General features: G+C 36.6%; 1 protein-coding gene across 8 annotated transcripts in view; it reads right to left on the bottom strand.

The window, feature by feature from the left end:
• Nucleotides 1–11,550, bottom strand: part of RANBP17 (RAN binding protein 17) — a 310,785-nt gene that overhangs the window by 20,547 nt on the left and 278,688 nt on the right. For 6 of the 8 annotated variants that reach the window (XM_081826302.1, XM_081826303.1, XM_031030345.2 and 3 more), the window contains 2 exons: nt 10,527–10,665; nt 1,578–1,744 (listed from right to left, as the gene is read on the bottom strand). In XM_081826302.1, coding sequence (XP_081682428.1) covers nt 1,578–1,744; nt 10,527–10,665 — 306 coding nt within the window. Of the gene's footprint in view, nt 1–1,577; nt 1,745–10,526; nt 10,666–11,550 lie in introns of those variants that run through there. The other 2 variants (XM_081826306.1, XR_014146975.1) reach the window with 2 other exon arrangements.

Here is an 11,550-nt window from a genome sequence, read left to right as displayed (position 1 = left end):
GACGGGAAGCGGAGTACACCCAAATCTCAATAGAATGTATAGTTTGAAATGGCATTCCTGGTGAATCTGAGATCTTATCCCTACCAACTAGGCCCTTGAGAGTCAACAGTGTAAGTGGTAAGGACCTGGGCTTTTGAGTCAAACAAACCTTGGTTCACATTCCACTTCCCAGTTGCTGTGTGTCTCAGTTTATTCACCTATAAAATGGGGGTGATGATATCCACATTTCAGGGTTATTGTGGGGGTGTAAATGAGAAGAGTTCTCTGAAAGTCCTCTCCTCGTGTGTCAATCTCTGTCACCACTATATTAATCAAATTATCATGTAAGTGGTTAGTTACCTAGTAACTAACCAATTATCTCTGTCCCACCTGATAGCACCTTTAGGAGAGAAATTATGTCTTACGAGTCTCAGTGGCTCTTGCACCTTGTGCACAGAAGGTCCTCAATACATGTGCTACCTTTCTCTTCTCTTTACTGTATCACCGACGCGTCCTTAACACTTCCAGGGTCACATCAAATACTTAGAGGCCGACGGCACCTTGTCTAGCTACACAAAATCTTAACCACACACCTCCTTGCCAGGAAGACAACAGGCTGAGACATCACCCAAAATAAGTTTACATAATTTAATTTGAATAATTGTAAAAAATGACAGCCAGGAAGAAAACCTCACCTATGGCTGGCTCATTCTACGTTCATCATTTCTTTGCTCAGAGTAATACTTTCTGCTGGTGGCAGGCACCTTGTTTGTTGGCTAATAACCTTGTTGAAGTGTTTACATTTGCAAACCACAAACTATTATGAAGGTAATTTGGCAAAATAAAACAACTGGAAGCAGTATAAAGTTTCCAAAGTTAGTAGAACTGGAAAATATCATACTGATGGTATCTCCATAGAACAATGGTATTATTCTCTTGGAAATATTTCCGACACGTGTTATTTATTTTTATGCGTGCTGTTACTGTGATTTGCAGAAGTGAGTTTTTAAAAAAACAATATTAAACTTGGACCTAACTCATATTAGCCAGTCAGAAAACACGTTTGAAAATGAAGAAGTTGTGGCTTTATTATTTATTACTTAAATGCTCTGGGGAATATGATCTATCTGAACCTTGATTTCTTATCTTAAATGGGAAGAATGCCAATTGTGGTATGATGAACGGAAAGCTCCCAGCAAGCTGTATGGCACCGACTAGGAGCTCAGCAAATGGCAGTTTCCTGATGGACCAGAGTACTCACAAGGCAAACTTCAGAAGACATTATTAGAGGCTCCAAGAAAGAAACCAGAGCTTGACTGTTTCTAGTTCTGGCTTCGCCTTTTATTTCTTTCAGGCCTCTGGAAGAGCTATCCTTTCTTTGAATTCTAGCTTCACTGGAGTAAGATGAACGACTTAAGAGATCTCTTGAGGGTGAGTAGTCCTGGGGCGAGTGTGCTATCCTATCTTCCGGGAAAATACTCCTAGAGAATAACTGATAAAGAGTCTTGACCGGACCATTTGCTCTAAGAGATATTCAGGGTCTAGGCTGGCTTTTGGGAAACTCTGTTTCTTAAGTCAGGTGACCGACCACCAGTTACCTGCTGTAGGACATCTGGATTTTGCTGCATAAAATGTAATAGTCTCTGACCGGCCTGGGTAGCCTCTCTGCATCGAAGTGGCTTCTTGCCCTCTTTTGCTATATGCTTGAAGAGGTAGGTGACGATGTAGTCTAAACTGGTACAGCAGCTGGAGGAGACAACTGTATCTGTACGAACAATAAATGAGAATTCCTTCGCATTACTGAAGTGTTTTTTCATCTGATTAATTATAATGCCTCCAATTAAAAAAATCACTTTCTGGTTTCAAAGCACTTTTATCAAACTGTAAATTCCTTAAGGGCAGGGTTTTTGCCTTGCTAATCTCTTTAGTGTCTACTACAGGACCTGGTATAAAGATGTGTTTGTAAGGAAATGATTCCTGGATTGGATTGGACAGAATTTTCCATTTGTGACCTTAACAACCCTCTGTTCAACTCAAGTGACTTTATTAAATATCTCTTTGGTGCAAAGTGCTCCACTTCACACGAAACAGGGTGTAGATTGGGGCAAAGTGCTCTGTTTCAGGGGCAACCCCTACCCTGGTGTCCAAGATCTCATGATGGAGTATATAAGTCACTGGAGCACAATGCTGGGTACAAACGAGTGACACACCGCTGCGAGGATTTGAGGAAGACATCACATTTGGATGGGAATCAAAGAGACTTTTTGAAGGAGACAGAACCTGAGATGGGCCTGGGAAAGTTATTTTAGTTAGATATAAGGAAGGACATTTTTCAGGTAGAGAGATTAGCACAATATACATAAAGCGGTGGGAAGGTAGGAATTCTGGGGTCAGAGAGCTCTGGTTTCAAATCTCATCTTTTCCAATTACTTGCTCTGTTGTTACTTTGAAAGAACCACTTAACCTTTCTCATCATTTGTAAAATATCTTGCAGACTTGAATGAGAAGAAAACAACTAGAAATTCTCATAATAAAAACAGCTGATATTTAATGAGAGCTTACTGTGTTAGTTACATGAATTATTATTTTGCATCCTCACAATAATAGTTATATTATTATCCTCACTGTAATAGTTACTATTATTATTATTTCCATTCACAGGCAAGAATAGTGAGGGATTAAATGATGTGTCCACTGCCACATGGCTAGATGACTGTGGAGCCACTGTATGAAAATAAACAAGGAGCTGGATTCTAGAGCTATGTTCTTAACCGCTAAAATCAAGTAGATATTACACAAAATTAGGTAGTAAGCAAAAATATATGCAAGCATCAAACACTTTCTTAAAATACAAGGGGCTCAAAAGATGATGTACTACTGGTGTGCCCTCATGATGGAAAGAGGAGGGTGTATTTGGGAGTAGGACTTTTGGTTTGAGTGAAAGAATGTATAGGGAGTCAAAAGAGAGAAGGCTGACAAAGTAGGTTGGGGTCTTCCTCGAGGGCATCCAATAGTGGGCTGAGACATTACTTTTATTTGAAAGACAACAGAGGTGTTATTAAAGGCTTCTTTTAAAGCAAGTGAGTGACATGATACAGCAACCATTTATTAATTATCTACTTTGTACATTAAAATTACTTCTAACAACCACTTTGTATATAGTAGGTGTTATTTGCATTTTTCAAGCGAGAAAAACGAAGTTGAGAGATAAAGAGCTTATCCAAAGTTCATGTTTTTTTTTTTTTAAATTTATTTAGCACAGAGAGAGAGACAGCAAGAGAGGGAACACAAGGCTTCCCGCCGAGCAGGGAGCCCGATGCGGGGCTCGATCCCAGCACCCTGGGATCATGACCCGAGCTGAAGGCAGACGCTTAATGACTGAGTCACCCAGGTGCCCCCAGTGTTCATGGTTTTGATTCATAGCATGACACTACCCGGATTTTCTGGCTAAAGGTAAGAGATGGACACAGTCCCGAGGAGTTTATGATTAGTAACAGAAATGACAAAAGAAACAATTAAAAACATTCAAAAAGTGGCGAAAATGGTAGATGCAGATGAGGAAAGTGGACTGGGAGAGTAGGGCTGGGAACCAGCAGATTATACACTCCCTAAGGCAGTCATTCATCTCTTATTCTCATTAATCTCTGAGCTTCTGAGACATGTGTGCCTTCCTAGATCAGAGGTGCCCTCTTAGCTGAATTAAAGAATGGGCAGACAAAGCTAATCTGAGAAAGGTTTTTACAGGTCTTGAGTTGTGTTTAATAATAATACCTAGAACTGATATAACACCATGGTTTAAAAACTCTTTCAAATACATCGTTCTGGAGAGAAATGGCATAATAAATAGAAAGAAGTAGGTCGGGAGAAAGTTTTGAAATATAGATAGATGAATGCATTTAAACTTGAGGATGATGGTAGCTGATGCAGGATCAGGAGGGGTTGTCTGAAGGTCTAAAAGATGGCCACGGACAATAGTTTGGGAAACTGTGGAGCTATGGAAGCTCCACATGCAAGTCAACTGTACTGCTATATTTTCCTTTGAAGAAAGGGGCTCTTTTTCTCCTAAAACTATGGTGTTTGATTGATTGATTGATTTTTTATCTCCCCTCCCCCCAACTGTGTTACTTTGCAGAAAAGGGAGCTTTGGTTTTACAATTCCAGGAGGTAATATCATGCAGTGGAAAACATCTAGGCCTAAGAGTCAGGCACAGATTTGTTGAGCTTTGTTGCTTTTCTCTTTTCCTTCACATTTCTACCTCTGAAGTCCCAATCACGAAAGTAAATGGATTAAGTAACTTAATATCTACAAAAGGAAGCAAGCAGGAAATAGATACCGTTTCCCTCACCAGTGAAGAGCAATATGCTATCAATCACACAAAAATTATGAAGACTTCACATAGATTTGGTGACCACATGCCATGCAGGTTGCATTAAAAGGTTCCATTCTACTGAGTCAGCTATGAAAAAGCCAGGTAAACACTTTAGACATGAAGGTTGGAGCATATATCCTTGCAATAAAAGCAAGAAGAAGAGCTTCCATTACGGCTGATTTATGATTGGGGACTTTGAAATGGATAAATGTTAGTTTAGGGTAGATTGAAAGGTGTGGAATCATAAGGATCAAGGGCCATTTGATCAAAAACAGAATGAATAGTGCTGATGACTGTGTATTATTATTGGTTTTCTTTATCTGCAGCTCAAGCTATTGTTTGAGATTCAAATAATGAAACTCTCCTGACATAAGAGGATGAGCAGAAGTCATGAATTTTTATATTTTGTCCTGGTTCTCGGTATTCAGAATCTTTTAAGAAGGATTCGTCTGTGATTTAGACTATTGTAGATACAATTTTTAAGCCTAATAGGCACTTCGTTCTCTCCAGCAACTTGTTGTTTGGCACTAAAAACAACCAAATGCTCCTTTTCTCCTGCAACCAGTCTCCACAGGAAGCACATGCATCATTAATAGCCCTCCTGTTCACTAAGACCCATCACGGAAAGCTGTTCTGAAAAGTTAACTGTATAGGAAAGAGTTGCTTAACTGAGTCAGGAGAATGATAATGGGGCTGAGCTAAAATTTGGCTTCGGCCCAGGATTTCTCACCATGGCAGAAGAGAGGATGGAGGTCTTGGAAAAATATGGTGTGAAAGGCAATTTCAGAAACAAAAGGCCTGTATGGGTGGTGCAGTAGTTTTGGAAACAGGTGGGCCTAGTTTTGAATCTATATTTTCTAGATGTTTTGACTTTATGGAGCTTCAATTTGCACCTCTGTAAAATATGCTTAATACCACCTACTTCGCAAGGCTTTGGGAGAAATCAGTAAGGGGAAGTGTGTAAAGACTACCAAAGTGCCCAACACACAGTACTGTCCCCCTTTTCACTTTCCATGTGTTTTCCTGTTTCAATCCCTGAAACACCAAGCCCATCACTTAGTTTGCTAATTCATAGCTTTCTTCTATCTTTAGCATGTTTTTGGTGGGAGAAACTAATGTACAAGGTCTCTAAGTTTCTAAATGTTTCCTGAATGTTTTGCTCCCATGTTACATTCACACCACTTCCTCCAATTCAAGAATGTGTTCAAAATAACAACATACTCTATTAATAATGAACATTTTATTAGTAGTGGACTTGATGAGGAAAGGTCTGGTGGTTTCCAGTTGGTTCAACTTTTCATTTGCCTTCACCATTCCTTGTTTTTGCCTTTTGTGCCATCCTTTGCTTCTTCTTGGAACGCACCCCCATCCCTGCCCCGACTAAACTACAGAGGCCTTCCCTCTGTAGTTTAGTTACATTAAATGTAAATGGTTGAAACACTAATGAGAAGGCAGAGATAGTCAGATTTGATATAAAAATATGACCCAGCTATATGCTATATATTAGGCAAGTATGTCCTATGTCCATGTACTAACTCCCAGAACCTGTGAATATGTTAGATTACATGGCAAAGAATAAATAAGATTGCAGATGGATTAAGACTGCTAATTAGTTGAGTGAAAAGTAGGGAGATTATTCTGGATTATCTGGGTAGGCCTAATGTAATCCCAAGGGTCCTTAAAAGTGAAAGAGAGAAGCAGGAGAGGTCAGAATTAGAGGGAGATGTATCTATGGAAGAGTGGTTATAGATGCAATCTTGCTGGGGGCCATGAGCTAAGGAATTTAGGTAGTCTCTACAAAGTGGAAAAGACAAGGAAATGGAATTTCTCCTAGAAAGGAACACAGCTCTGCTGACACCTTCACTTTAGCCTGAGACCCATGTCAGATTTATGACTTAAAGAACTATAAGATGGGGTGCCTGGGTGGCTCAGTTGGCTGGGCGTCCCACTCTTGATTTTGGCTCAGGTCATGATCTCAGGGTTGTGAGATTGAGCCCTGCATCAGCTCTGCGCTCAGCGCAGAGTCTGCTTGAGATTCTCTCCTTCTGCTCCTCCTCCACTCCCTTTCTCTCTCTAATAAATAAATAAAATATTTTAAAAAACCCAAATAGCTATAAGATATAAATTTACATTGGTTTAAGCCACCAAGTTTGTAAAAATTGTTACAATATCAATAGAAAATACCTGCTGTCTACAAGAAACCAACTTTAATATAAAGACACAGGAATGATGGAAAAAGAGGCAACACTAACAAAAAGAAAGCTGGAGAAGTTAGTAATATTAGACAAAATAAATTTCAGAAAAAAGAGTATTACTAGAGATAAAGATGGTCATTTCTTGATAAAGGGGAAAATTCATCAAAGGGACAGAATAATCCTGAATATTTACATACCTAATAATAGAGCTTTAAAATGCTTTATATCAAAACTGATAGAACTAAAAGGAGAAATGGAAAAATCTATAATTATAGTTAGACTTCAACACTTCTCTCTTGGTAATTCATAGAATAAATAGAAAACAAACAAACAACTAGTAAGAATGTAGAAAATCTAAACATTATCAATTAGACCACTACAGAACATTCTTCCCAACAACAATGGAATGCACATTCAAGTGCCCACGTAATATTCACATATTTTGAACCATAAAAAAGATGCAATAAAAATAAAGGTTATAACAATCATTGAGTATATCCTATGACCATAATGGAATTAAACTAGAATCAATAACAGGTATCCGGAACCCCTCTGGATATACAGAAATTAAACACTGTGCCTCTCAGTAACAATCCATTGATAAAAGAAGAAATCAGCAGGACAATTAGAAAATATTTTTAAGTTGAACAGAAAAAAACCCCAAAATACACACAAAATTTGAGAGCAATAGCTATAGCAGTGCTTAGATGAAAGCATTAAATGTGTATATCAGCAAAGAGGAAGGGTCTAAAATCAGTGATCTAAGTTTCTACATGAAAAATTAGAAAAGGAAAAGCAAAGTAAACTGAGGGAAGGAAATAACAAAGTCTGTACATAAAATTAAGGAAATAAAAGAAAACAACAGAGAAATCAATGAAAACTGAAAACTGGTTCTCTGTAATAAAACTGATAAATCTAGAGCCAGAATGATCAAGAAAAAAAAAGAGAGAAGACACAAATTGTCAATTTCAGGGATGAAAGAGGGAACATCACCATAGACCTTACAGAAATCAAACTGTAGAACAATGGGATATTATGAATAATCTTATGTCATGTCAGATGAACCTCAGATGAAACAGAGAAATTCCTTTAAAGACACAAACTACCAAATGCTACCCCAAATCTAATAAATAACTGGAATAGCCCTATATTCATTAAAAATGTTTAACTTGTAGTTAAAAACCTACTAAAAAAAAATCTAGGCCTAATGGCTTCATGGGGGAGTTCTATCAAACAATAAGTAAGAACTAATAACAATTCTACACAAACTTTTTAAGAAAATAGAAGAGGAGGGAACATTCCCAAGTCATTTTATGAGCGCATTAGACTGATGCTAAAACAAGGTAAAGATACAGGAGACTAGACAAAGAATAAAAGATATGGAAGAAGAACCATAGAAAAACTACAGAACACATCAATATCTGTCATAAACATAGATGTAAAAGTCTGTATCAAAATTTTAGAAAGCTGAATTCAGTAATATGTATGAAGGATAATATGTTGTAACTTAGTGTGGAATGCAAGGTTGGTTTAACATTCAAATATCCATCAATGTGATGATCAACATTATGTAATGTATAAACAGAACTAAAAAGAAAAACCGCATGATCATCTCAGTAGATGCAGAAAAAGAATTTGATAAAATTCAGTATTCATCCCTGATAACACTCTCAGAAAACCACAATGGAAGGGAATTTTCTCAACAAGATAAAGAGCATCTATATAAAAACCTACAGCTAACATTATACTGAATGGTGAAAGAATGAATGGAGACATTTCCTTAGAGACAAGGAAAAAATGTTTGCTATCATTACTTCTATTCAACATTGTACTACATGTAGGTCCTAGCCAGTGTGATAAGGCAAGAAAAAATAAAAGCCATACAGATTGGAAAGGAAGAGATAAGCTGTCTATGTGCAGACAAGCTATTTGCAGACACATCTATGTAGAAAATCCTAAGACATCTATAGAAGCGACCAAAATTAACAGGTGAGTTTATTGAGGCTGCAGGATACAAGGTCAACATACAAAAAAATCACCTGCAATTCTACATGGTAGCCAAGAACAAAAGGAAATTGAAATTCAGTACTATGTACAATAGCATAAAAATATAAAATACTTAGTTATAAATATAACAAAATATGTACAAGAGTCATACGTTCAAAGCTACAAAAATGTTGAGAAAAATTAAGGAAGATCTAAATAAATGGACAGATACACCATTTTCAGGAATAGAACACTCAATATTGCTAATATGTCAATTCTTCCCAAATTGGGCTAGAGATTCAATGCAATCCCCACCAAAATTCCCTTATTCCTTTTTTTTTCTAGCAAGAGAAACTGACAAATTGACTCTAAAGCTTATATAAAAAGACAAAGAACCCAGAATAGTCAAGACAATTTTAAAAGAAGAAAACAAAATTAGAGGTCTATGCTATCTGATTTTAAGACTTACCATAAAGTTAGGACAAAAATTAAAAATCAGAGCAGTATAGAATTGGCACAGAGTAATTAAATAGAGAAAGGATATTCTTCAACAAAAGGTGCTATAGCAATTGAATAACTGAATATTAAAAAACAGCTTTCATCTCATACCTAATACTATATACAAAAAGTTTAATTGAAATGGATCATAGACCTAAGCATAAGATAAAAAACTATAAAACTTGTGGAAGAAAACATAGAAACAACCTTTTTGGCCTTAGGTTAAGCAAATATTTCTTATGATAGGACCCAAAAGACATGAACTATAAAAGAAAAAAATAAATAAATTAGACTTCCTCAAAATTAAAAACTTTGCTCTTGTAATAAGGCGATACTGTTAAGAAAATAAAAAGCCAAGACGGAAAAAATATCTGCAAAACACACATTTGATAAAGGATTTGCATCCAGAATATGTAACAAATACTTACAAGATAAACAATCCAGTTAAAAAAATGGGTAAAAGATTTGAATAAATACTCATGAAAAAGATACACAAATGGCACACAAGCATGAAAAGATGTGCAAATCATTATTCAGTAAATAAATATTAAAACTACAATGAGATTCTTTTTCACACCCACTAAGATGGCTAAGATTAAAAAGACTAATAATAGCAAGTGTTAGGGAGGATACAGGGAAACTGGAGCCCTCATACATTGCTGGGGAGAGCAAAATGGTACAGTCACTTTGGGAAACAGTGTCGTAGTTTTCTGTTTTTTTTTTTGTTGTTGTTTTTTTAAATAATGTTAAAAATACACTTAGCGTACAACTCAGAAATCCCACTCCTAGGTAGTTACCCAAGAGAAACAGTATTTGTCCACAGAAAGACTTGTACACGAATGTTCATAGTAACATTGTACAAAATAACCAAATAATGGAAACAACCCAAATAGCCATCAGTTGGTGAATATATAAATAAATTGTGATAATCCATACAATGGAATAATAACTCAGCAACAGAAAGGAATAAATTGATTTGCAAAACAACATGGACGAATCTCAGAGGCATTATGCTCAATCAAAGAAGCCAGACACAAAGGTCTATATATCATATGTTTCAACTTAGACAAAATTCTGGAAAAGGCAAACTATAGTGAAAGAAAGTAGACAGTGGTTCTTTGGGGCTGGGGCCAGGGGAAAGGGATTGATCAGAAAGGGGCACGAGGGAGCTTTTTGTGGTGAAGAAAATGTTCCATATCTTCGTTGTGGTAGTTTATGACTATGTACATACATCTGTCAGTAGTCACTGAACTGTTCACTTAAAATCAATGAGTTTTATTGTGTGTAAATTATACCTTAATTAAGCTGATTAAGAAATAAGCTGTACATCAAAATACGAAAAAAGGGCATTCTCTCACTTTCAAGTAATAATTACAAAATAATCTTTCAGTTTGGGTATGCCATCTTTTCCTCTTTGTAGATCATCTCAATAAGCACTTATATTAAGAGACCACAATCAAGCTTTTCCTCTGGAAATAATGTTCTCTGTGATACTTACCAAGAGTAGTGAGTCCCTCTGAGATAGATGTGAGAACATATAGAAGTACAGGAGGCTCTAAGTTGGTGATGAAGCTCATGTGGTCCTGGGTAAGACATTCCAGGAGTGGATAGTAAGACTGGCTCAGTTTCCGATATTGCTACAACACAGAGATAACGAAGTGTCAAGCCAAAGGGAAGCAAAAGACATGTTAAGGTCTAGTAGAAACTGCCATTTATAATATTGGAAATTGTAAACTTACTTAAACATAAATACATAAAATAAATACATGGAACACATGACATCATGATTCGCAATTCAGTATTGAAAGGGGTTCTAAAAGGAATCTCTTGATCTCTAGAAATCCTAATTTGAAGCTATAGCACTGCAAGTAATGTCAAGTTTACCTTATATGGCTAACACTTAAATGCAAATAAAATCTCTGTCGTATGGAATTTAGAAGACTGAATTATTTTTCTGGATGGGGATATTGTAACACTGAACAGTACTTAATAGTGGCTAGGCAGTCCTTTTTTTTTTTTTTTAATACAAAGGTATTTGCTGTTGTAATAAGATTTGACATCATAGTCTGTTTTACTTACAAATGCCAACCCACCTAACTAAATCATGATTTGGTCAATGGCTTAATACTTGCCATATACTATAGGCAAAAGATAAGTGCATGAGAAAAATACCTGGAAAACTTTACATGGAACTCAAACCAGTATCAAAGAAGCATAACACTCATAAGAGAAATAAACCAGAGCAGTGTTTATTAAAGTGAGATTAAGATCACTTCCATAAGATCACATGGGATGCTTATTAAAAATGCAGTTTCCTGATCCCCACTCCAGACTCACTACATGAAATGCTCTGGAACGAGGTCTTGAAACCTGCATTTTAAACACGCACATGAAGGGAGTCCTATGCGCCCTTAACTTTGAGAATTACTGAGTTAGAGATTTGCTTCCCTGTTAGAAAAATGATTAGAGCAATTCCTGGAGCCACAATCAGTTTTTTGGGGGGACCTCAACTGCAGTGAAGA

The sequence above is a fragment of the Leptonychotes weddellii genome, chromosome 7, assembly GCF_054177405.1.
Source record: "Leptonychotes weddellii isolate Sample4059 chromosome 7, ASM5417740v2, whole genome shotgun sequence".
Taxonomy (NCBI): Eukaryota; Metazoa; Chordata; class Mammalia; order Carnivora; family Phocidae; genus Leptonychotes; species Leptonychotes weddellii.
The sequence above is the reverse complement of the archived record's forward strand: the minus strand, read 5'-3'. Positions and strand labels throughout refer to the sequence as shown.